The following is a 26170-nucleotide window of genomic DNA, read 5'->3' on the forward strand; positions in this document are numbered from 1 at the left end:
GTACAAATGATACACCAAATTTGCACTTCGGAACAGGAGTGGAGAAATATGATTTATTTATTTCTGCATCTTGAGATGCTGTCAGCATCATAAAAGCGAATAGTATTTTAACTACATAAAATATGCATCGAAGCTGAACTGGAATCAGAAACATTTTGGGTCATTTTCACAGGTTTCTATTTCCTTACAACTAGTCAAACTGATTTCATTTGGACAATTTTCAAAGAATCTTTCCCGTTTTGTTTTGTTGCCGTTATTGCATTTTCTCCACAGTCCCTAAACGTCTTTGCTCCGCGAAAGAAGATGAGAGAGAACTTTACAGATGTCAACTAGATTGAAGCATTCATTCTATTGATCTATTACATTATTTTGTAATATAATTGTCACGCCCTGGCCTTAGTTATCTTTGTTTTCTTTATTATTTTAGTTAGGTCAGGGTGTGACATGGGGGATGTATGTGTTTTTGTATTGTCTAGGGGTTTTTGTATGTTTATGGGGGCAGTGTCTAGTATAGGTGTTTGTATGTCTATGGCTGCCTAGATTGGTTCTCAATTAGAGGCAGCTGTTGTTCATTGTCTCTGATTGAGAGCCATATTTAGGCAGCCATATTCATTGGGTATTTCGTGGGTAATTGTCTATGTCTATGTTGCATGTTAGCACTTAGTTTGTATAGCTTCACGTTCGTCGGTTTGTTGTTTTGTTAGTTTGTATAAGTATTTGTTTCGTCTTCATTTTATTAAAGAAGATGTATTTATATCACGCTGCGCCTTGGTCCACTCTTTCACGTAACGACGATCGTGACAATAATGACAAAAGAGAAGCAGCATGTATCTAATTATGGGCAAGTTGACTAATAAATAGCCAACCAAAATGTCAGAAATTATAAGCAGAAACATATCTAAATCAGGGAACCAAAGAAATCCYGCACCCCCTGTGAAAAAAAACCTCTGTAGTCTTTGACTGTAGCCTGTGGTGCATTTTCTATATTTTCGGTTTATGGGTGCGGGCCTCAGATTGAAACTTTATCCCATATCAAGTCAAATCAAATTTTATTGGTCACATACACATGTTTAGCATATGTTATTGCGGGTGTAGCGAAATGCTTGTGTTCCTAGCTCCAACAGTGCAGTAATATCACATTCACAACAATACACACAAATCTAAAGTAAAAGAATATATAAATATTAGGACGAGCAATGTCGGAGTGGCATTGACAAAAAAATACAGTAAAATAGAATACAGTATATACAGATGAGATGAGTAAAGCAGTATAAACATTATTAAAGTGACTAGTGTTCTATTATAAAAGTGACTAGTGATTCCATGCATATGTATATAGGGCAGCAGCCTCTAAGGTGAAGGGTTGAGTAGCCGCCTAGTGATGGCTATATAACAGTCTGATGGTCTTGAGATAGAAGATGATTTTCAGTCTCTCGGTTGCAGCTTAGATGCACCTTTACTGACCTCGCCTTCTGGACGGTAGCAGTCAGGCGGTTGCAGCTTAGATGCACCTTTACTGACCTCGCCTTCCTGGATCGGTACGTCAGTAAGGCGGTTGCAGCTTAGATGCCACCTTTACTGACCTCGCCTTCTGGACGGTAGCAGTCAGGCGGTTGCAGCTTAGATGCACCTTTACTGACTCGCCTTCTGGACGGTAGCAGTCAGGCGGTTGCAGATGTGTTATATAGCAATGTGCGTGCGGGTGACACAGCTGACCTGCGCACCAATAGTGTGTCTGTCTTGTATGCTGTGATGTGAGGGAGAGGAAAGAGAAAAGTCTCTAAAGAAGAGATAACAGTTAATAATCTTGTCTATCCAGACTGTAACAGGAATGCTGTGACTCTGCTGTGTGGCAGTGAACAGTTGCAGGGCAGTCTCCCGGAGGTCAAGTGGGCTAACCAGACGGTGGTGCTGGCTACAGAGCTGCAAGGACCAGTGTCTGTCTGTCACACCCACAGCCTTAAATGGGTAAGAGAAGAGGACAACACACAACATACGACAAACACACAACATGACAGACACACACAACATTACGATACATACACACACACCATGACAGACACACACACATACGATACATCACACACACAACATATGACAGACACACACAAAATTGACCGGCACACACAACGTACGACAGACACACACAACGTACGACAGACACACCACCAGCCAGTGGCGCCGAACAGTATCACCTCACACAGCATCCTGACAGACACACACATCAAAATCACGAACCTACAGAGCATCACAAGACTACCTATATAGAATGCGGTCACAACTACAACTATCACACACCATATGACCATCAAGATTTGTTATGATCTGCATGGTGTAAAAAGTGTTCTACTTAATCAATTTAATAGAAATAAGGCACCTCAGGGGTTTGTGGTATATCGCCTATATACCACGGCTAAGGGCTGTGCCTATGTACAGTCCTTAGCAGTGGTATATTGGCCATATACTACACCTCCTCGGGCCTTATTGCTTAATTATAAACTGGCTACCAATGTAATTAGAGCAGTAATAATACATGTTTTGTCATACCCGTGGTATACGCTCTGATATACCACGGCTGTCAGCCAATCAGCATTCAGGGCTCGAACCACCCAGTTTGTCACGCCCTGACCTGAGATATCTCTGTTTTCTTTATATTTTGGTTAGGTCAGGGTGTGACTAGGGTGGATACGTTAGTTTTTGTATTGTCTAGGGGTTTTGTATTGTCTAGGAGTTTTGTATTGTCTAGTGGTTTTGTATGTCTAGGGTTTTGTATGTTTATGGTGGCCTGATATGGTTCCCAATCAGAGGCAGCTGTTTATCGTAGTCTCTGATTGGGGATCATATTTAGGTAGCCATTTCCCTTTGGTGTTTGTGGGTTCTTGTCTATGTGTAGTTGCCTGTCAGCATTTATTTGTAAAGCTTCACGTGTCGTTTCGTTATTTTGGTTAGTTTGTTCAGTGTTCATTCTTATTATAATAAAGAATGTACGCATACCACGCTGTGCCTTGGTCCGATTCATACGACGAATGTGACAGTTTATAATGTGTAATAATTGTTGTTTGTAGCTGGGGGTTTCTCTGCCTCTGGCCAGTATTCACAAAGAGTCTCGGAGTATGAATACTGATATAGGATAAGTTTTGCCTTCTAGAGATCATAATGAAAAATTATATATGGAAAGGGAACCTTATCCTAGATCAGTTATCTTTTGAATACAGGTGTAAGGCCATGATCATTAAAAAAAACATTGTCCTCTTTCATCTTAAACGGCACCGACCCCCATTGCCTGCTATGCTCTCTTCCAAATCTCACACATACATTGGGTAAAAGGGAGGTGATTCTTACGCTATATATACAAACGTATGTGAACACCCCTTCAAATTAGTGGATTCGGCTATTTCAGCCACCCGTTACTGACAGGTGTATAAAATCGAGCACAAAGCCATGCAATCTCCATAGACAAACATTGGCAGTAGAATGACCTTACTGAAGAGCTCAGTGATTTTCAACGTGGCACCGTCATAGGATGCCACCTTTCCAACAAGTCAGTTTGTAAAATTTCTGCCCTGCCAGAGCTGCCCCCAGTCAGTAAGTGCTGTTATTGTGAAGTGGAAACATCTAGGAGCAACAACGGCTCAGCTGTTAAGCGGTAGGCCACACAAGCTCACAGAACGAGACCCCCGAGTGCTGAAGCTGGTAGCATGTAAAAAATCGTCTGTCCTCAGTTGCAACCCTCACTACCGAGTTCCAAACTGCATCTGGAAGCAACGTCAGCACAAGAACTGTTCGTCGGGAGCTTCGTGAAATGGGTTTCGATGGCCGAGCAGCTGCACACATGCCTAAGATCCCCATGCGCAATGCCAAGCGTCGGCTGGAGTGGTGTAAAGCTTGCCGCCATTGAATTCTGGAGCAGTGGAAACTCGTTCTCTGGAGTGATGACTCATGCTTCACTGTCTGGCAGTTTGACGGACGAATCTGGGTTTGGCGGATGCCAGGAGAACGCTTCCTGCCCGAATGCATTGTGCCAACTGTAAAGTTTGGTGGAGGAGGAATAACAGTCTGGGGCTGTTTTTCATGGTTCGGGCTAGGCCCCTTCCAGCGAAGGGAAATCCTAACGGTACAGCATACAATAACATTCTAGATGATTCTGTGCTTCCAACTTTGTGGCAACAGTTTGGGGAAGGCCCTTTCCTGTTTCAGCATGACAATGCCCCTGTGCACAAAGAGAGGGCCATACAAAAATGGTTTGTTGAGATTGGTGTGGAAGAACTTGACTGGCCTTCACAGAGCCCTGACCTCAACCCCATCGAACACCTTTGGAATGAATTAGAACGCCAACTGCGAGCCAGGTCTAATCGCCCAACATCGGGGCCCGACCTCACTAATGCTCTTGTGGCTAAATGGAAACAAGTCCCCGCAGCAATGTTCCTACATCTAGTGGAAAGCCTTCCCAGAAGAGTGGAGGCTGTTATAGCAGCAAAGGGGGGACCAACTCCATATTAATGGCCATGATTTTGGAATGAGATGTTCGGCGAGCAGGTGACCAAATACTTTTGGTCATGTAGTGTAGTTCCAGAGCCCCGTTATGCCTATGTAATTACTCCCAGGGGAGTGTGACACCGCTAAAGGCTGCAGACTGTAGACAGCATGGCTTGGTTAGAGCTGTATAGGCTGCAGGCAGGGTTAGGCAGTCTGGGTTAAATCATACATCCCTACAGGGAATATGGCAGGATGGATTAGAGAGAGAGAGAGAGACAGACAGAGAGAGAAAGCATGATGAGGCATGGGAGTGGCCTTCTCTAATCTGTCTCTGTATTACTTGTGGCCAGTAGTCAGAGGGGATGAGAGCCAGAGAGTGGGAGAGGAAGGGAGAGAGTGAGTGAGCGTAATGTTTACTGTTCATTTTGTTTATTTCACTTTTGTATATTATCTACTTCACTTGCGTTGGCAATGTTAACATATGTTTCCCATGCCAATAAAGCGCCTTGAATTGAATTGAGTGAGGACGGGAGGGAGGATTTGTATATGAAAAAGAGCTTCTCCCTACCCTCCAGCTCTGTTTTTTTATAAACATTGAGGCGATGTGGAGGTAGGAGTAGCCTCAGCTGATGACATCATCCATTTAGCTCAAGGGAGCTCAAGTGGATTCTGCAAGAGAGAGGGAGAGTGAGAGGGGAAGGAGGGGTGGTTACCATGGTGATGGGTCCTTTTAAGCAGCTGCTGATTTGCTCGAGCTCTCTCCCTCTCTTCCCCCTCCCTCCCTCCCTCTCCTCCTCCTCTCTCTCCTCTCCTCTCTCAACCAGCCATTTAGGCGAGAGATTGGTACTCTGCGCGCTAGGCTGTGGACCTTCCTGCTCCAGTCATTCTACTCTGTCTGCCACATGCGGGGATGGGAGACCCTGCTCTCCAAGCACAGAGAGAGGATACTGGCAGGTAAGAGAAGGGAGGACATCTTTATTCTACGGGGCTTTAGCTGTAGTTGGGAGGTGATCTGATCTGTCTCTCACTGCAGAAGACAGCCAGAGCTCTGTTTCTCTAAGCTCAGATGGGATATTACAGATATGTTCAATGTGTTTGATCTTGCTTGGCATGACAATGACCATAGGAAATGGCAAGAGACAGCACAAACAGATCTGGGACCGGGCTACAGTGATGAAGCACAGGCTCTGTCTCTGCATGATTCGAGAGGAAGGAACCAAAGCCCATGAAGCATATGTTACTGCTGCTGCCTCTGGGTAACATCAGACATTAAATGGCTGCTTTCAGCACAGCTGCAGAACAAAACAGAGCACAAACAGACACGACCTGAGGTCCATCTGTTTGGGCGAGGAAGAGGGTCAGTCAGTCACTCACCCCATTTTCAGCCAATTTGTAGCTAGCAACTAGGCTAAAACTGCACCATGTTCTCTTCTGTATTGTAATAAAGGGCTGGGGTGGAGGGTTGAATTTGTGGATTTTACACATAATTAGATACATTTGCTGAGAAACAAATAATGCACTGCTTTGTTTTGACTGTATAGCTTTGATCCATTGAAATGCATAGCATGAATTATTTATTGAACTTGGTTTTAAAATTCCACTGACATTCCAAACTGAAATCTCTCTCTGTCACTAACATAGCTCACACGTACGCATGCACATACTCACGACAAGGCACATAGAATGAATATGCATAGTTGCATAAGGTAATGTAGTCACACATACACATCCAACACAGTCACACAGTCACACACACACTCAACTACATTCCGGTGCATCGGTTTGGTCTTTATTTGGAGTATCTCTGGGGAAATGGAAGGATGTGCTGTGAAGTCTTTTCTTGGTCAGAAGTCAGTTGACTGATGTTTCATTGATTTAAATGAAAGCCTCTCCACGTTGTTTCACCTTCTGTATCTCATTTAAATCAAAATCAGGAAGCCTTAGGTGGAATAGCCTCGTTGCAGTATCGTCTCTTCAATGGACATGTCATGGATTTGATATCTCAGGGACATGTTGGTATAATTCACATGGAAAATACCCATCAAATTGAATGCTCCTTGTGTTGAGAATGCAAGACAGAACCAGGTCAATGTGTCTTGAAAGATGTTTGTGGAGACCTGTTTTTTGGATGAGTACTGTGCTTTGAAGGTTTTTGAATGTGATTATAATTTAACCAAATTGTGTTAATTTAATTATGCCTCTCCCATAGCTGCTCTTGATAAAAGAGACAGTAGAAGACTTGGGTGAAAAGCCTGTATTCACCAGCTCACAGGTAATGCATGATAAAAGCTTATTTATTATTTAATTTACTAGCTATTGTTTTATTACTCTCTTGTATTGTTAAAACTTGTGTGACATGTTCCCATCTATAACAGATACACCTATGTAATGATTATGATATGTGGTTATGATGCCTATTTAGTTGCATGCACTGATTCTACTTTACTCTGGATGAGAGCATCTAAGTGCTCAATGACTCAAATGGAAATGTAACGGTGTGATTATGATCTAGGATGGTGACTTTTAAAAGCCTGTAATTACTGCACACTGACACAGAAATGTGAATGGTCGAAACACTGGAGTGGGCCTCACGCACACGCACATGCACACGCACACACACACACACACTGATTCTGCTGCTGATGACTGTAGTTTCATCCTTGACACAGAAAGCAATTACCTTTCAGCCCCTCAGAGTGATAAACACACAGACCTTGTGCTGTATCAGACTTATGAACAGTAACACAAGGCAGACAGAACCTAGAAAGATGTGATGAGGGTTGCTTTTGTTTTACAAGCCTGGGTGTACAGTACAGCTCAGTCACATGCAGGCATCCTCACCAGTATTATTCAATCCTATTGAATTAACATTTGCTTTTGGGAATTTAGAAGATGCTCTTATTGCAATTAACTTACAATTAGTGCATTGATTCAACTAATGTATGTAAACCAACATCATGAAAAACCTTTTTAGGCGCTATCTGCAAAATCAGTGCATCACTTTCTCTCACAGGTTAATTATAGGTAATTACAGGTTAGATCGAACTTGCTTCATCCCAGTCTTTAGTTGTTGAATCAAGTATGTAGGCTACTACTAAATGATGTTGTGTGATCTGATCTTTCCATTCAAACCTCTCCCCTCTCTCTCTCTCTAGCAGCCGAGGGGTGTAAGATGCCCTTGAGTTCCTGCAGCTCCTTGTGAGAGACCTCTTGTCCACAGGACCATTTGGGTCATCAGGAACACAGGGAAAGGAAGTTGCACTGCAGTTACATCATCAGCCACTATGAAGTCAGACGGTCTGGGGACGCCAGGCCTCCCATCCACCGCAGGGAGAGGGACTGGTGCTACCAAGCCTGGAGACACTGGCCCATTCAGGGCAAAGAACGTCAAGACCAAGCAGCCAGGCGACCACCAGAGCACCACGGCTAAAGCCAAGACTACAACCTCCGCATCAGCCAAACCAGTGCTCAACGGTACGGCTGGCCCAGGGGGGGCTAGGAAGGAGGTAGCCACCCCTAACGGACCCAGGGGGTCCCCAACAGGGGGGAAGGGGACTAAGGACCAGGACAGGAGGCCTAACCCAAACCCTGGAGCCAGGCCCAAGACCTCTCCCCCAGGCACCACCTCCACAGCTCAGGCCAGGCCAGGGAAACTGCAGAAGAATACAGCAGGGAAGGGTGACTCTCTTCAGGGGGCAGACAGCAGCACGGCCCACCCAGCCACTACCACCCCCTCCACATCAGGCAGTGCCTCTCCTGACAACAGTTCCGGAAGCCCACGCAACTGCCCCACCATGCCAGGTCTGGTCTAACATCCAACATAATTAACTTGCTCCCCAGTGGGCAAAACTGGTTGAAAATACATTATAATGATTTTCAACTCATTTTGCCAGCTGGGAAACTGTATTTCCCTTGTCTAACATCCAATGTTATTAAGTTGCCTCCCAGTAGGGAAAAAACTGTTGAAAAGACATAATGATGTTGTAATTACATTGTAATGACGTTGTGATAATGACGCTGTAATGACGTCATTCTAAACAGTTTTGACGCTGGGTTAATTCACTCATTGTTATGATGACATTAATTTGATTTTATGGCAGAAAGTTAGTGTCTGAAAAATTTGCTTGATTCAGAAATGAATGGTAGCAGGTTTTATGAAGAATAAGTAGCAGAGTGATTTACATGAGTTATGCTTTATCCCAGAGGGGCGGCAGGTAGCCTAGTGGTTAGAGCATTGGACTAGTAACCGAAAGGTTGCAAGATCAAATCCCTGAGCTGACAAGGTAAAAATCTGTTGTTCTGCCCCTGAACAAGAAAGTCAACCCACTGTTCCTAGGCCGTCATTGAAAATAAGAATTTGTTCTTAACTGACCTGCCTAGTTAAATAAAGGTAAAATAAATAAAATAGGGAGACGGGAGGGAATACATTGAAGTAGAAACGCATTGCAGTAGTGGTGTGTATAAAGATGAATCAGAAAGCACTCCTTTCTTTCATACGTATTAATCAGTTCAATGGTAGCACCACGGAAATGAACATCCATATACAGTGGGGCAAAAAAGTATTTAGTCAGCCACCAATTGTGCAAGTTCTCCCACTTAAAAAGATGAGAGAGGCCTGTAATTGTCAGCATAGGTACACTTCAACTATGACAAACAAAATGAGGGAAAAAATCCAGAAAATCACATTGTAGGATTTTTTATGAATTTATTTGCAAATTATGGTGGAAAATAAGTATTTGGTCAATAACAAAAGTTTATTCAACTACTTTGTTATATACCCTTTGTTGGCAATGACAGAGGTCAAACGTTTTCTGTAAGTCTTCACAAGGTTTTCACACACTGTTGCTGGTATTTTGGCCCATTCCTCCATGCAGATCTTCCTCTAGAGCAGTGATGTTTTGGGGCTGTTGCTGGGCAACACGGACTTTCAACTCCCTCCAAAGATTTTCTATGGGGTTGAGATCTGGAGACTGGCTAGGCCACTCCAGGACCTTGAAATGCTTCTTACAAAGCCACTCCTTCGTTGCCCGGGCGGTGTGTTTGGGATCTATGTCATGCTGAAAGACCCAGCCACGTTTCATCTTCAATGCCCTTGCTGATGGAAGGAGGTTTTCACTCAAAATCTCACAATACATGGCCCCATTCATTCTTTCCTTTACACGGATCAGTCATCCTGGTCCCTTTGCAGAAAAACAGCCCCAAAGCATGATGTTTCCAACCCCATGCTTCACCGTAGGTATGGTGTTCTTTGGATGCAACTAGCATTCTTTGTCCTCCAAACACGCGAGTTGAGTTTTTACCAAAAAGTTATATTTTGTTTCATCTGACCATATGACATTCTCCCAATCTTCTTCTGGATCATCCAAATGCTCTCTAGCAAACTTCAGACGGGCCTGGACATGTACTGGCTTAAGCAGGGGGACACGTCTGGCACTGCAGGATTTGATGTCCTTGGCGGCGTATGTTGTTACTGATGGTAGGCTTTGTTACTTTTGGTCCCAGCTCTCTGCAGGTCATTCACTAGGTTCCCGTGTGGTTCTGGGATTTTTGCTCACCGTTCTTGTGATCATTTTGACCCCACGGGGTGAGATCTTGCGTGGAGCCCCAGATCGAGGGAGATTATCAGTGGTCTTGTATGTCTTCCATTTCCTAATAATTGCTCCCACAGTTGATTTCTTCAAACAAGCTGCTTACCTATTGCAGATTCAGTCTTCCCAGCCTGGTGCAGGTCTACAATTTTGTTTCTGGTGTCCTTTGACAGCTCTTTGGTCTTGGCCATAGTGGAGTTTGGAGTGTGACTGTTTGAGTTTGTGGACAGGTGTCTTTTATACTGATAACAAGTTCAAACAGGTGCCATTAATACAGGTAACGAGTGGGAGGACAGAGGAGCCTCTTAAAGAAGAAGTTACAGATCTGTGAGAGCCAGAAATCTTGCTTGTTTGTAGGTGACCAAATACTTATTTTCCACCATAATTGCAAATAAATTCATTTTAAAATCTCTACAATGTGATTTTCTGGATTTTTTTCCCTCATTTTGTCTGTCATAGTTGAAGTGTACCTGTGATGAAAATTACAGGCCTCTCTCATATTTTTAAGTGGAGAACTTGCACAATTGGTGGCTGACTAAATACTTTTTTGCCCACTGTAGGTAGCACAGCCTGTGTGGCAACAGACACCCAAAAAAGCCTCACACACAGGGGTGTGACCAATTGTTTCTCCACCGCAAGTCTGGTCCTAGCTCCTGTAGTGACGCTGTATGCTAGTTTGTAGACGAAAATCTAAGTTATTGGTTGCATACACAGTTACACAGATGTTATATCAGGTGCAGCGAAAGTCAAATATTTTTTTTATCTAGAAAAATCAGAAACAAATCCAAATTACAATCCAAATAACACTAAACAATATCCAAAACTATCTGTGCGTATGTGCATGGGATTAATGTACAAAGATATATATATATATTATTAGTGCGCTATGTCAAGTATACAATATATACATACACATGGGGCTAAACAGTAGAAGAAATGGAAGCATTGATTGTTCAATGTGTACATGCATGGAGACAGCAGCGTAGTGTGTGTGTGTGTGTGGGTGTACAGTGCGGGAAAGTAATCAGACCAACTTGACTTTTTTCCTATTCTGTTTACGTTACAGCTTATTTTAAATGTATTAAATAAACTTCCTCAATCTATACACAATTACCCGTCAATTACAAAGCGAAAACAGATTTTTTTAGATTTTTTTTGTAACGTATTAAAAATAAAAAACAGAAATACCTTATTTACAATAATATTTCAGACCCTTTGCTATTAGCATCAAAATTGAGCTCAGGTACATCTGTTTAAATGTACCATCCTTTAGATGGTTCTACAACTTGATGTGGTCAAAATGAATTGGACATGATTTGGAAGGCAGCACCTGTATATAAGGTCCACAGTTGACAGTGCATGTCAGAGCAAAACCAAGCCATGAGGTCGAAGGAATTGTCCGTATGTTCCGAGACAGGATTGTGTCAAGGAACAGATCTGGGGAAGGGTACCAAAACATTTCTGCAGCATTGAAGGTCCCCAGGTACACAGAGTCCTCCATCATTCTTAATTGGAAGAAGTTTGGAACCCCCAAGACTCTTCCTAGAGCTGACCACCCGGCCAAACTGAGCAATCGGGGGAGAAGGGCCTTGGTCAGGGAGGTGACCAAGAACCCGATGGTCACTCTGAAATACCTCCAGAGTTCCTCTATGGAGATGGGACAACTTTCCAGAAGGACAACCATCTCTGCAGCACTCCACCAATCAGGCCTTTATGGTAGAGTGGCCAGACGGGAGCCACTCCTCAGTAAAAGGCACATGACAGCCCGCTTGGAGTTTGCCAAAAGGCACCTGAAGACTCTCACACCATGAGAAACCAGATTCTCTGGTCTGATGAAACCAAAATTGATCTCTTTGGCCTGAATGGCAAGTGTCACAACTGGAGGAAACCTGGCACCATCCCTACGATGAAACATGGTGGTGGCAGCATCACCGGACTTGAACCCGTTCTAACATTTCGGGAGAGACCTGACAGAGCTTGACAGAATCTGCAGAGTAAAATAGGAGAAACTCCCCAAATACAGGTGTGCCAAGCTTGTAGTGTTATACCCAAGAAGACTTGAGGCTGCAATCGCTTCCAAAGGTGCTTCAACAAAGTACTGAGTAAAGGGTCAGAATTTTTATTTTTAATACATTTGCAAACATTTCTAAAAACATGTTTTTGCTTTGTCATTATGGGGTATTTATTGTGTGTAGATTGATGAGGGAAGAAAACTATTTAACCCATTTTAGAATAAGGCTGTAACGTAACAAAATGTATAAAAACTTTCCGAATGCACTGTATGTATGCGAAAAGGACTCAAGGTGCAGATCAGAGTATAGGGCCTCAGCTGGTCTGTCCCTCCTTTTCATGCAACAGAGAAAGGGAGAGACTCAGAGTGCCATATTCTCTCCCTCTCTCCCTCTCTCTAACCAGCCCAGTCATCCCATCTATCTACTCCAGCTCTATGTTATTGGCTCTGATTGTGCAATATTTTGGCTTTGATGTGCAGTACTATTATCAGTTCCTAGCCTCTAGCTCTCACATCCTTGTTAGCTCTCCTTATAATGGAATCATCTCTGTACCTTGTTTGAGGATTTCATGAATTCAATTAGTATTTCTCCCCTCAAAACTGTCTGTTTATTGTTGCTCTATTTGTCCCCAGTAAGCTGTATAAATTAATTCTGCCCCTTAATCCCTCATTCTAAGTGAGCAGTTTCCAACAATAAATATCAGTGTTTGGTTAAACACACTATAACGATCCTCTGTGTTTTAGATCTTAAGACAAAAACCCAGGCTAAAGTTCTGACCAAATCTCCACTGACCAAACCCCCCCAGGAAACAGACACCACAAAGACCAACAGGTAAGCAGCACTGCACCCGAAATCAGAACATCCAATTTAGGTAGACCATCCCTGAGAAATGGGAGAAATAACTCTGCTTCCCCCCACTGTTATATAGTGGTAATTGCTAGTCCATACAGAGATGGGTGAAACGATACATTGCAGTACTTGTTAATGCCATGGTCTTTTGAGGTTTATGCGCTTTCATCCCTTAGTGTTATCAGACCCTGTGATTTTGTATCCATTATTGAATGATTGTTGTTATTGTCCTAAATTAAACATATTTTTAAGCAATTAAAATGGCTTTCATTTTGTGAGTGTCAGGATTCATTTTCTGTTCTCCGGTGCTGTTCTTTTGATTTTATGTTTTTTTCATCTCCCTGATCAGCCCTACCAATAAGCCCAGCACCAGAGAGGCCAATAAAGCCAAGCTCCCCACTACAGGAAGAACAACAACTGTAGGAACAGGAGCCAGAGCAGACACAAAGGGGATGAGCACACCAACAGGCTCAGCTGAGAACCATGGTGAGAGGCAGAACCGTGTGTGTGCAGGTGCGTGTGTGTGGACATGTGTGTTTCTTCCAATACAAATCCTAACATCTCACTGTGGGCCAAAGTATTGAAATATGTTTCTCCTCTCATGCAGTCTCTAGATCTGGGTCATCCCTGAGTGCCAGAAAGCCTGCGTCTCCCAGGAAAGAGGAGGATAAGGATGGCTCCAAAGTCTCAGCAGACAAAGCAGCCAGGAAGACCACAAAAACCACCCCAGCTACCGCAGCCACGGCCAAATCTACTTCTAAACCAGTCAAAGCCATCTCCAGCTCCTCTCCTTCCAAACAGCCTCCACTAGCAACGGCCAAACCTGGACCAAAGCAGAATGCTACCTCTGAATCTCCTACAGAGAAAGACTCACCCAAGTCAGCGGGGCCAGTTAAAAACGTRTCCTCTGTCGTTTCATCCAAAAAGCCTGCAGCTAAAGAGAAAGAGGGATCTAATGGTAAAACCTCTGCAGAGACCCAGCAGGCTAATGACACTGGTTCTGGAGCAGAGAGGGTCTCCTCACATTCAGATCCCAGAGAGGCCTCAGAGCCAGTAGCAACATCCACAGAGCAGAGTCCAGCTCATAACATCCCACTACCACCAGGCCCCCAGGGCCACAGTGGAGGAGGGGACTCCCTCTCCTTACCCCTGAACGCCAGCCCTACGCTAAGTCCTCAGAAGTCTGCCAAACAACCAGGTAAACCTAACTGCACAAGAGGAGTCAGGGCTCTGTCCAGTCAGCCACCAGCAATCAACCACATATTTAATGGGAATGACCTCGTAAATGGAGAGCCTGCTAAGCACACAGAGGGGACACACACATGTAAACACACTCCTGGCTCAGCCACAGACCTTCCGCTGGACACCCCAACCCCAGGCAGCCCTCTGGAGGACTCGTGGAGCAGCCTGCACCACCAGGTCAGCCCCGAGTCAGAATCCGGCAGTGCCACCACCTCATCAGACGACATCAAGCCTCGCTCTGAGGACTACGACGCCGGGGGCTCCCAGGACGATGTGGATGACTGCTGTTCCAACGACCGCGGCGAATCCAAGGGGGGCGGCACCATGCGTTGCCATGACTTCCTGGGTCGCAGTAGTAGTGACACGAGTACGCCTGAGGAGCTGAAGATGCTGGATGGTGGGCTGCGGGTCGAGGTGAGGCTGAAGGGGTGCGAGGTAGAGACCACCAGCGAGGAGGAAGGGGTGAAGCAACGGCCGCGCTCCTGGCTGAGTAGGGACAGAGACGAGGTCCCTGTTGAGGAGGAGGTGCAGGCCAATATTACGGTGAAGCAGGTCCCCGACAGCCAGCTCTTCTCCTCTGAGGAGTCCGAGGAGTCTGAGGAAGAGGATGAGAGGTCAGAGGTGGAGGTTCTTCCTGTTCACCAGGCCCCTCTGCCTCCTGCCGACCCCTCTTCTCAGTTCCAGGGCATTGTGAACATGGCCTTCGAGGATGGAGGTGACCCTGGTCAAGACAACAAACAGCAGCAGCAACTGGACTACCAATCAGCCTCTAACTTCCGCCGCTCTGTTCTGATCTCTGTTGACGAGTGTGAGGAGCTGGGATCAGAGGAGTGCGGGGTGCAGACTCCGCCCCAGCAACAGCCTGATGACCCCCTCATGCCCTGCGACGTCTTCGGGAGCGACCCTTCTCCGGCCCCTCAGTCGGTCCCCAACTTTGTCTCTCACTCTGKGGGGCACCTGGCATCGGACTTTCCCAAAAGCACACCTCAGCAGCAGCAGGAACAAGGCAAAGAGCACGAGTCCAACAACAACAAACCCAACAAACCCATTGTTTTCCTCACTGAGATCCAGGATCCTCTGGTAGATGACCATAACCCCACCAAAGTGGAGGAAGTAGAGCCCAGCCCTGGTTGCCCTTCTCTGGACCATGACCCCACTGTCCTGCCTCCCCAGGAGCGAGAGAGACCCTGCCACCTAGACCTTCGGCCTGCTGAACAGTACAGCAATGGAGGATCACCACGCAAGAACCCCTCAACCAAGCCTAGCCAAGCATCTGTACCTGTGCATGTAGACAACAAGAGATCAGACTTACATACATACTTAAATGACCCTCAGCAGAAAGGGGGCTCTCCTGTACATGCAGCTATCCCACAATCCCCAGCAGGTAATGTATAATGATCTACATCTAGGAACCCACCTAATTTAAACCCTGTAGGCAAACCCTTCACCAATTCTCCCTCCCCACCCAGCCAAACTCCATTAGTCAAGGCATAGTTAGTTAATTAGTTCTCCCTTTGTATCTTGCAATCTCATTTGCATTATGACACGTACACTTATCCCCTTCCTCTCAAAATGAATATAATACAGATTACTTAACAAAAAGTAAGTAACAAATTACTTTTCAAATTCAAATTGGATAAGGGGGTCGTTTTTTGATATGCCCATATACTGTAGCCGAAAGCTTGTTATAAATACACAAAACATCTGTGTACCAGTCCCTTGATTTTAATTGGTAACACCAATATCAGTTTAAAAAATGGAGATTGGTCAATCAAGAAACGTGCAGAAATAGCTTAGCTATAATCCTCTTATAACAACTCAACTACCTTTTTTCAGAGGCATTCTGACCTTGACTACTTAGATTACTTATGGAGAAAAAAAAAGCAATGTTGATTTCAATGAGAACTGATTCTAAAATATTAAGTTTGAGTCCTAAATGGCACCCTATTCCCTTTTATAAGGCACTACTTTTGACCACGGCCAATAGGGTCAAAAGTAGTGCACTGTAAGGAAATAGGGTTCSATTTGTAATGCAAACTTAGTGTAAAGTAGTGTGTCATGTGTTGGTTAGAAACCCCCTGCCTTCTGACAAGGTGTGGCGGACTGATGTAGGCCTAGTTGTATGAATGCACTTTGATGTACATAAAAATGCAAATATTCAATGATTTTTCATTGTTTCTTTTAGTGAATGCAACGAAATCCAACACGAAATCCAACAGCTCCTGGCCATTTTTAAGCCACAGCTGATGATATTATTTATTAGATTGATGTTTCCATCATTTGTATTTCATGCAGAAGACATGCAACCAAGATATGATTTTTTWAAATCAAATTACACAATAATATGCAAAGTGGCCAGTTGATTTGGAGGGTAAATCCACAAATACTAAGCTGTCATTACGACCAGATTGCTTTTGAGAAAGATGTCAATCTTTGTTTTACTTACCTACAGGGACTCTTGCCTACCCAGGATCGGCTTGTTTTTGTTATTTATTGTCAGACCCTTCTAACCTGTATCTTCTCATCAGTCTGCTTATCTATAAAGACTGCATGATAGTAGTACATGCCATTTGTTGTGTATTTTTATTTATTCCACCCAATATGTTTGTTTTTACGTCATTATTTTTTTACCTTGTTTTGGTTTGGTTCAATAGACGCCTGGTAGTTTTCTGTATGTGGTGTGTCTAGAACAATCTTTATATTCCATGTCTCTCTTTTTTCACTCTCATGTGATACAGCAAAGCTATTACTTAGTTAGGGGTCACGTCTGAAATGGCACCCTATTCCTCATATAGTGCACTATACAGGGGATATGGTGTCATTTGGGATGTATCCTAGTTAGGGTCTATCCCAGTGCAAAACATATCAATCTTGTTTTTGCTGTCAACAGCAATAAGTGGTCAATTGTATTATCCATTGCCAGCATGGATCTGTTATTTACAGTGATATGGAAGCAGTGTTAATAACAGAAAGAAACTGTACATAAAACCAGATGGGAAATGTTAGATTAACCTATGTACTTCCCTTTGTGCTGCAAAGTAAATCATTTCTGCCTGAATTTAGGTTTTTGTGACAGTATTATAATCATATCTGTACAATACAATAGTTATATTCATTAGTTAAAGATACCTGCACGGTTTTATTTCCTCAAACATATCACTGGTGCCTGAGCAAACTGAGTTATGCAGAGTTAACTAACCAGCGCTGGCAATGCAATGGAATGAATGGCTTCCTGTGTTTTTTACTGCTGGATAAAAGAGACACATCCAGACAACTACATCCCTCTGTGCTTCACCTTTAAGGCAGCTGTCCATCCCATCTGTCACCCACAGTCCAGGTCAGTGACTACTCATGACTTATGCATATGATAGAATTCTACATTATATCAACAATTTCATATTATAATCCATTGGTCTGTAACTAGGTACCAACAATGGTGAAATGAGGGCCTCCCGCCTCTCTCCTAGTGGAATAGAGGACAGGTTATTGACTCAACATCCATTAATAATCAAGTGACAGGATAAGAGGACACAGTTGCATTAAGGGTGAAAATGTAGTAATCTAAATGTTGGGATAATAACGSAAAGAAGTGACCTGCAGGATACCTTTGTAATGACTATGGACTTATGGAAAGATGAATCGTTATGTCATTGTCAACKGTTTTTAGGGGACATTGAAGGACAATGAGACAGACTGGATCAAACAACAACCCCAACCTGTACACATGACTTGACGCCCTTCCAAAGCCCTCTCTACCAACTACGGACTGAACGTGAGACAAGCTTTTGAGCACCTCAGCTCCTCTGACAACAGGAGCAGGAGGAGCACAGTGGGGTAGGAGGAGAAGAACGACAAAGAGGAAGATTACAATGAAGAGAGTGGTAAGTTTGCGGAGCATGCTGAAGCAACTCCTCTCAGACCAGGAGTCCAGTCTTGGCGTCATAAACCCAGTCCCTGAGGACCTAAACCTAGCCCAGTATCTCATCAAGTAGACCCTGTCTGTCTCCCGGGACTGCCTGGACACCCAGCAAACCTTCCTGCTCCACTAGAAGGAGACATTTAAACGCTGGGCAGAGCTCATATCACCCCTGGAGGACTCCACAACCAGCATCACTGTGACCAGCTTCTCGCCCGAGGATGCTGCCTCTCTGCAGGGGTAGTGGACCATCGTGGAGCTAGAAACGTATCACTGACAAAGCCTATACAGAATTAAGGACTAATGAATCATCTTGGAGTTAGAAACACATCACTTGATTGACAGTGTCTCGTTAGTCCTTAAACCTATGTTAACTTCTTTCTGGATTAATCAACCTTCTATCTGGATTCATTAACTAAACAACACTTCTTCTGAGACAGACACTACAACAGTACTATCTATCAGCAGGACCTGTTACACTTTCTCTCTGGACTTCTGCAACATGTCTTCAGTTTACTGACATCTACAGTACCACAATTATTCTGTCTTTAAAAAAAAAAWWWTTTTAATTTCTTTTATCAATTATTCTGTCTTGATGTTTGAGTCATCCTCTATTTATTGGTTGACTGTCTCATGCTTTTTATGCTGCTTTTTATGAGTTTTTTCGGGCTCTCAAACTGAGCTTGTTTGTTTGCATTCAGTCCCCTTCACAGTGTTTGACTTGGACTGAAATAGGTTCCAGTACTCATTTTGGGTGCTGGTACTGTTTATTTTTAGGTAAAGGAGCTCCACAATACCTTTCGATAAGAGGAACAGGAGCTCAAGCCGTAGAACATTTTAGGTGCCGGAACTCAGCTCCAGTGAGCTCCTGCCCAGTCAAGCACTGCCACTTCATCATCTTCAGTTATATCCTTAATACTTAATGGACTGAGAGTTTAAACACAAATAAGCTGTTGTGCATGCGGACATTTGTGTATGTTTAACTGTTTACTTGGTGTTTGCAACCTTTTAGAAAGAAGAAAATAAAAATAAAATGTCTTTCTCATGGCTCTCTACTCATGATGATGGTTAAACAGTGGAGTTTCACAGAAACTAGAGAACATGTTGGTATGTTGGCTTTATATTCATTGTGTATATGAAAATTAAAATGTTTGGTTCTAAATACAATGGTTTAATATTTTGGGGGGTTTGGTGATAGTGAATACAATAGTAGATAATTTTTTTAAATAAACAGTATTTGTGAAATGATATAGATTTTTATTGTACATGTCAGGTTAAAATGAGGGATACACTTAGGCGTTTGTTGCTGTACGTGAAATGACCTAAATGGCGTCACCTTTTAAGGGTACCGTGACGTCATTGCTCACACCTCCTTCGCGTGCCTCCTTGATCTCGTTAGATTCCATTCAACTCAGCACCGCTCATTCGGGCAAACAGACTTGTTTTGTTATCCAACTTCGCACCCTATCTTATTTTGGGTGAATACAGTTAGCTACATACCATCACCTATAATGACTACCAACGGTAATGACAGGACAACTCAATGGAAAACAACAATTATAGTCAGCACATCACTTCAGGTAACACCACAAATGGCTAGCCAAAGAAGTTGCTAGCGAGCTAGCTTGGGCAGAAATTGACAATTTCTGTTGTATAATTGAGTTCTTCCCGATATTGATATGAAGTCACAATATTGACAATTTGATTATGACAGCTTATTAGATTTCATCAAGAAATTAACGTTACCCATCTAAAACATTACCCTACTAAAACACACAGAATCATGACACATCCAGGATGCTTCTTGCACAGCACCATCGGATCCGATTCTCAGACGCTGTCAAGTCGGGATCCATTGTTTTCCCGCAGTCAGGTAATCATCAATTTGACATTACGTTATTTGATTCACGCTTCAAAGGTACAGTATGTATGCCTATACTAGAGATCCGCAGTTGGTGTCTTTAGGCTATCACATTGCCGATGCCAAGAAGACTATGTCACAGTGCCATCTACCACTTGTTGTAAGGGGGTTCCCGCCATACACACTGTCCCCTGGGCCTGTCATGACATCAGATACCTTTCAGCTAATGTGGTCGTAACTTCAAAAACTGCAGGATTTTGCTCCTATTAAAAGGCTGCAGAAGACTTCTGTAGGGTATTACCTAGATATTTTGTGATAGCCCGTTGACTCCCTCAGAATCTAGCAAATAAAGCACATAAGCCCAAGGCCAGTCTGCAAAACCAAAGTTGTGTTATAAATGTATGTATATGTGGGTTGTCCAGGTATTGCATTCCTCATAATAAACCCACAAGAACTACCAGAGAACCTTGAGGAAGCAGGACTGTTTGACAAGATCAAGAAGTTTGTGACGGTTCACCGCAATAGTTTCCTTCTCCTGCAAGCCCCTTTTTATGGGAAGAAGGAACTGGACATCATGTCAGTGATACAGCACAGGTATAGTTATTTTATTATACTTTATAGCAGACCATTTTATTCCTGTCTGGAACAATTCTAACATGTGCAAATGTTATACATTATAGGCCAATGTGGACTAGTGTAGTTTCACAGTAATGATCACTCCTCTAAACGATTATCCTACTGTACTGACCCAAATACATTCAAATGACCAGTAGTTTTGAATGATGCAACAATATTTCCGGTCACATGGATATGTTAGTGCTGTGCTTTCATTGTAACTGAGGGATCCTGTGGTCTATTGCAGATTCCTTGGCAGCAATCTCAGAGTTCTACCTGTACGTAACAACACAGAGATAGTCAAGGGGATGCTGACTATAGCCAAAGTAAGGATGAAAGAAGACCCCTAAGTCCTCACACATTATATTGACATGGATATTAAGTAATAATAATACTGAAAAACAAAAATTAAGATACTTGGCATTAGTTGATAAAAAATCGAATCAAAATCAAATGTTATTTTGTAACATGCGCCGAATACAACAGGTGTACCGTGTACCTTACCGTGAAATGCTTACTTACAGGCCCTTAACCAACAATGCAGTTCAAGAAATTAAAAATATTTACTAAATAAAATAAAGTAAAAAATAAAATAAAAAGTAACACAATAAAATAACAATACCAAGGCTATGTACAGGGGAAACTGGTACCGAGTCAATGTGCGGGGGTAAAGGTCAGTCAAGGTCATTTGTACATGTAGGTAGGGGTAAAGTGACTATGCATAGATAAGATATAGTCAATACAAATATTGTTTAAAACGATAAAGTTGATACAAAGTTAGGCTACTTTACTTTGCTAGGTTCATCAGGGACAATGCACATTAATAAACATTTCTGTCAATGTGCCAGGTTTTTGCCAGCCGGCTAAAGTTGAGAGTTCATCAAGTTTTCCCCCTGTGATAATGAAAGTGATCTCATCTTCCAGGCCACCAGTAAGCCCCATGTTGACAGCGTGCGGGATCGGATGTCTCTGGCCAGGGCCCACATTATAGAGAGCAGCTCTGTCTGGGAGATGCTCAGGGACATTAAGCTGGGGTGAGCAGCTGGTGGAGAGTGGGGATGCCAGGTCCCCTCAAACCTACCTGTTCATGATAGGTTAGTGACTCTAATGATTGATTTATGCTAGGGTCTGGCATCCGCTGTGTTTACGGTCACAAGCACAGAATGGCTTTAACCCAACTGGCATGTGTTTAGTGTGCTTGATATACTGAATGCATCCAATCCTGTATCCAGCAGAATACTCTTACTGTATAGATTCAGTAGAAAGTCAATAGAAAATCCAGCATTGCAAATAAGTGAAATGAGGCTTAAATAAAGAAAAAGAAAAATGTAGATTGTGTATTTATTATTTATTATTAGCCTGAAACAATAATTTTTAAAAGCATAAGACTGAGCCATCTCTGTTGTTAGACAGCAGTCCCAGTTCTCACTTTCTCCTCTGATATCTCCTCAATATGGATCACTAGACTCTCCATCAGGTCAAAGGTCACCAGAGCACACTGCAGTACCTGTGAAGTCCAAATAACTCAGTGCCAATTCAAATTATTAAATTCAATGTAACAAGCAAGCAAAAACAGCAGGGGTAACGTGGCTGTAGTTACCTGATACTGCATCTCTGGGGTCATATCTGATACCATCTTGTTCTTCACAGTCATAGTCTGAACTAATGCACCTCTAGCCTCTCTGGCTTCTGTTAGTGATGAGAGTCACAATAATACATTGATTTGTGTACACAGTATATCACATGTTGTACATTGTTCCCAGAATAATACACAGTATTTACATATAATACATTTTAATAGATGGAGTACTGTAGTGTAGAGAGATCTGCTTTCTTACCCTGTGCTTGAATCTTCTTGTCCTCTCTCATGTTCTTAACCTGCCCTGCGTAGTAGGCTCTAGAGAGGGCCAGACACACCCTCAGCATCTTCAGGTAGTCCTCTTTGATCTTGAACAGCTCCGGCCATATACTTGACTGAAAACATCAGCGTTAGACCATCACCATGCTGTCTTGTCTTAACCACGTCAACTGACTAGTAGTGAGGTTTAATCTTCTGAGTTATATGAATGTGTCAAAAACACTCACTGTCTGCTGCCAGTCCATGTCCCGCATATGCAGGTATCGTAACAGATTGAGAGACTCCATTACTCTAAGGTAGAGATGGACAAAGAATACTATACTGAACAAAAATATAAACGCAACATACAACAATTTCAAAGATTTTACTGCATTACAGTTCATATAAGGAAATCAGTGAATTTAAATAAATTCATTAGGCTCTAATATATGGATTTCACATGACTGGGAAAACAGAAATGCATCTGTTGGTCACAGATACCTTCTCGTCACAGATCTCGTCACGGTATCTCTGTATTCAAATTACCATCGATAAAATGCAGTTGTGTTCGTTGTCCTTAGTTTATGCCTGCCCATACCATAACCCTTCCGCCACCATGGGGCGCTCTGTTCACAACGATGACATCAGCAAACCGCTCGCCCACACAACGCCATACACATGGTCTGAGGTTGTGAGGCCGTGGTCTGAGGTTGTGAGTTGTTTGAACGTACTGCCAAATTCTCTAAAACGACGTTGGAGGCAGCTTATGGTAGATAAATTTACATTAAATTCTCTGGCAACAGCTCTGGTGGACATTCCTGCCGGCAGCATGCCAATTGCACGCTGCCTCAAAACTTGACACATCTGTGGCATTGTGTTGTGTGACAAAACTGAGCATTTTAGAGTGGCCTTTTATTGTCCCCGGCACAAGGTGCACCTGTGGAATGATCGTGCTGTTTAATCAGCTTCTTGATATGCCACAACTTTCAGGTGGATGGATTATCTTGGCAAAGGAGAAATGCTCACTAACATTTTTTATAAATAAGCTTTTTGTGCGTATGGTACATTTCTGGGGTCTTTTTATTTCAGCTCATGAAACATGGGACCAACATTAAATAAATAAAAATGTTACATGTTGCRTTTATATTTTTGTTCAGTGTATATTATATTGTCTGTGTTTCAATCAGGCATTACAAGTTGACAACAGTCAGCTGATGTTGACCTGTTTACTACTGTCTATGTTTTAAACTGGATGGAGAGTTGATTAATCAATTATATCTTGTTGGCTAAGAATGCTATCTCCATTGTTAGAAAGAAAGGGATTCTAGGAATGAAACCTGAACTTCATTAGAGAATAGATCTGTGCCGTAGTCCATGTTCCATCTGCCTTATGCTGGGCACCAGATATATGTGCTCTCTACTGCAGTATTAATGACCAGATAAGGGAACAGTCACAGCTTGTAGAGGGGCAAGGCAGGCTCACCAGTCCAGGGTTTGTATTTTAGACTACAGAGAGGTATCAGGATTGCTTAGACAGATCCTATGGGCCAGTTTCCCAGACACAGATTAAGCCTAGTCCTAGAAAAAGTATGCACACTGCTCTCCATTGACAGTGTTTTTTATTCTAGGACTAGGTTTAATCTGTATCCAGGTAACCGGCCCTAAATTTAGGGAGAGGACAAACGGTACTAACCTGTCCATACTGTTCAGCAGGTCTGTTTCTGGGCCCCGTGGGAAACAGAGAACCAGTCTCAGTAGGGGCAGAACCTGGGTTCCCATAAACCATTCATTCTCATGACCTGGCTAGAGATAACAAGGAGAATAACACAATTATAGGTTGCACTGTATACACCTTTTCTAATGCAATGAAATGGAGCTACTGTCCTGTTTATCAAAATGTCTCCTACTACGGTGCATTCAAAAAGTATTCAGACCCCTTGACTTTTTCCACATTTTATTACATCACAGACTTATTCTAAAATGGATTCATTTGTTTTTTCCCCCCTCATCAATCTATACACAATACCTCATAATGACAAAGCAAAAACAGGTTTTTAGAAATAAAAAAAACTGAAATATTATATTTACCTAACTATTCAGACCCTTTACTCAGTACTTTGTTGAAGCACCTTTTGCAGTGATTACAGCCTTGAGTCTGCTTGGGTATGACGCTACAAGCTTGGCACACCTGTATTTGGGGAGTTTCTCCCATTCTTCTCTGCAGATCCTCTCAAACTTTGTCAGGTTAGATGGGGAGCGTCGCTGCACAGATATTTTCAGGTCTCCAGAGATGTTCGATCGGGTTTAAGTCCGGGCTCTGGCTGGGCCACTCAAGGACATTCAGAAACTTGTCCTAAATGCTCCAGAGCATTTTTCATCAAGGATCTCTCTGTACTTTGATCCATTCATCTTTCCCTCGATCCTGACTAGTCTCTCAGTCCGTGCCGCTGAAAAACATCCCCACAGCATGATGCTGCCACCACCATGCTTCACCGTAGGGATGGTGCCAGGTTTCCTCCAGACATGACGCTTTGCATTCAATCTTGGTTTCATCAGACCAGAGAATCTTGTTTCTCATGGTCTGAGAGTCTTTAGGTGCCTTTTGGCGAACTCCAAGCGGGCTGTCATGTGCCTTTTACTGAGGAGTGGCTTCCATCTGGCCACTCTACCATAAAGGCCTGATTGGTGGAGTGCTGCAGAGATGGTTGTCCTTCTGGAAGGTTCTCCCATCTCCACAGAGGAACTTTGGATCTCTGTCAGCATGACCATCGGGTTCTTGGTCACCTCCCTGACCAAGGCCCTTCTCCCCCGATTGCTCAGTTTGGCCTTGCGGCCAGCTTTAGGAAGAGTCTTGGTGGTTTCAAACTTCTTCCATTTAAGAATGTTGGAAGCCACTGTGTTCCTGGGGACCTTCAATGCTGCAGAAATGTTTTGGTACCCTTCCCCAGATCTGTGCCTCGACACAATCCTGTCTCGGAGTTCTACGGATAATTCCGTAGAATTATGGCTTGGTTTTTGCTCTGACATGCACTGTCAAATCAAATCCAATTGTAATTGTCACGTGCGCCGAATACAACAGGTGTAGACCTTACAGTGAAATGCTTACTTACAAGCCCTTAACCAACAATGCTTTGAGAAGTTAAGAAAAAAAGGTATTTCGTAAAAAAAATWGAAAATAAAAGTAACAAATAATTCAACAGCAGTAGTAAAATAACAAGCGAGGCTATATACAGGGGGTACCCGTACAGAGTCAATATGCGGGGACACCGGTTAGTTGAGGTAATATAGGTAATATGTACATGTAGGTAGAGTTAAAGTGACTATGCATAGATTATAACAGAGAGTAGCAGCAGTGTAAAAGAGGGGTCTGGATAGCCCTTTGATTAGCTGTTCAGGAGTATTATGGCTTGGGGGTAGAAGCTGTTAAGAAACCTTTTGGACCTCGACTTGGCCCTCCGAGACCGCTTGCCGTGTGGTAGCAGAGAGAACATTCTATGACTAGGTCCTCTTCCTAGGTTTTGGCCTTTCTAGGGAGTTTTTCCTAGCCACCGTGCTTCTACACCTGCATTGCTTGCTGTTTGGGGTTTTAGGCTGGGTGTCTGTACAGCACTTTGAGATATCAGCTGATGTAAGAAGGGCTATATACAGTGGGGCAAAAAGTATTTAGTCAGGCCACCAATTTGCAAGTTTCCCACTTAAAAAGATGAGAGAGGCCTGTAATTTTCATCATAGGTACACTTCAACTATGACAACAAAATGAGAAGAAAAAATCCA

At 43.1% G+C, this 26170-nt stretch overlaps 3 protein-coding genes across 3 annotated transcripts in view; 2 read left to right on the forward strand and 1 right to left on the reverse strand.

Moving 5' to 3' along the window:
• Positions 1 to 5320: 5320 nt before the first annotated feature.
• LOC111975651 (BTB/POZ domain-containing protein 8-like) lies at positions 5321 to 19131 on the forward strand. Its single transcript, XM_024004133.2, has 7 exons — positions 5321 to 5430; positions 6686 to 6748; positions 7632 to 8277; positions 12820 to 12907; positions 13275 to 13411; positions 13533 to 15551; positions 17835 to 19131. Exons 3-7 carry the CDS (start codon positions 7761 to 7763, stop codon positions 17852 to 17854), a joined length of 2781 nt encoding a protein of 926 aa, XP_023859901.1. The 5' UTR covers positions 5321 to 5430; positions 6686 to 6748; positions 7632 to 7760; the 3' UTR covers positions 17855 to 19131.
• Positions 19132 to 19473: 342 nt separating this feature from the next.
• LOC111975670 (protein SPO16 homolog) lies at positions 19474 to 21597 on the forward strand. Its single transcript, XM_024004160.2, has 5 exons — positions 19474 to 19663; positions 19863 to 19956; positions 20367 to 20538; positions 20807 to 20885; positions 21484 to 21597. Exons 1-5 carry the CDS (start codon positions 19595 to 19597, stop codon positions 21595 to 21597), a joined length of 528 nt encoding a protein of 175 aa, XP_023859928.1. The 5' UTR covers positions 19474 to 19594.
• A 367-nt stretch (positions 21598 to 21964) lies between these two features.
• The window catches only part of LOC111975658 (glomulin), a 32349-nt gene continuing 28143 nt past the window's right edge, over positions 21965 to 26170 (reverse strand). The window contains exons 14-18 of the mRNA XM_024004145.2: positions 24090 to 24199; positions 22645 to 22708; positions 22398 to 22533; positions 22160 to 22248; positions 21965 to 22066 (exon numbers count right to left, since the gene is read on the reverse strand). Of these exons, the coding sequence (XP_023859913.2) occupies positions 21965 to 22066; positions 22160 to 22248; positions 22398 to 22533; positions 22645 to 22708; positions 24090 to 24199 (501 nt within the window). The remainder of the gene's footprint in view (positions 22067 to 22159; positions 22249 to 22397; positions 22534 to 22644; positions 22709 to 24089; positions 24200 to 26170) is intronic.

The sequence above is a fragment of the Salvelinus sp. IW2-2015 genome, linkage group LG16 (genome assembly GCF_002910315.2).
Source record: "Salvelinus sp. IW2-2015 linkage group LG16, ASM291031v2, whole genome shotgun sequence".
In the NCBI taxonomy this organism is placed as follows: Eukaryota; Metazoa; Chordata; class Actinopteri; order Salmoniformes; family Salmonidae; genus Salvelinus; species Salvelinus sp. IW2-2015.

Excerpts from the sequence above, each read along its gene's own strand:
- LOC111975670 (XM_024004160.2), top strand. The coding sequence starts at position 19,595 with ATGACTACCAACGGTAATGACAGGACAACTCAATGGAAAACAACAATT. Across the intron at positions 19,664-19,862 it reads TAGTCAGCACATCACTTCAG|AATCATGACACATCCAGGAT; the intron begins GTAACACCACAA and ends TAAAACACACAG. Across the intron at positions 19,957-20,366 it reads CATTGTTTTCCCGCAGTCAG|GTATTGCATTCCTCATAATA; the intron begins GTAATCATCAAT and ends TGGGTTGTCCAG.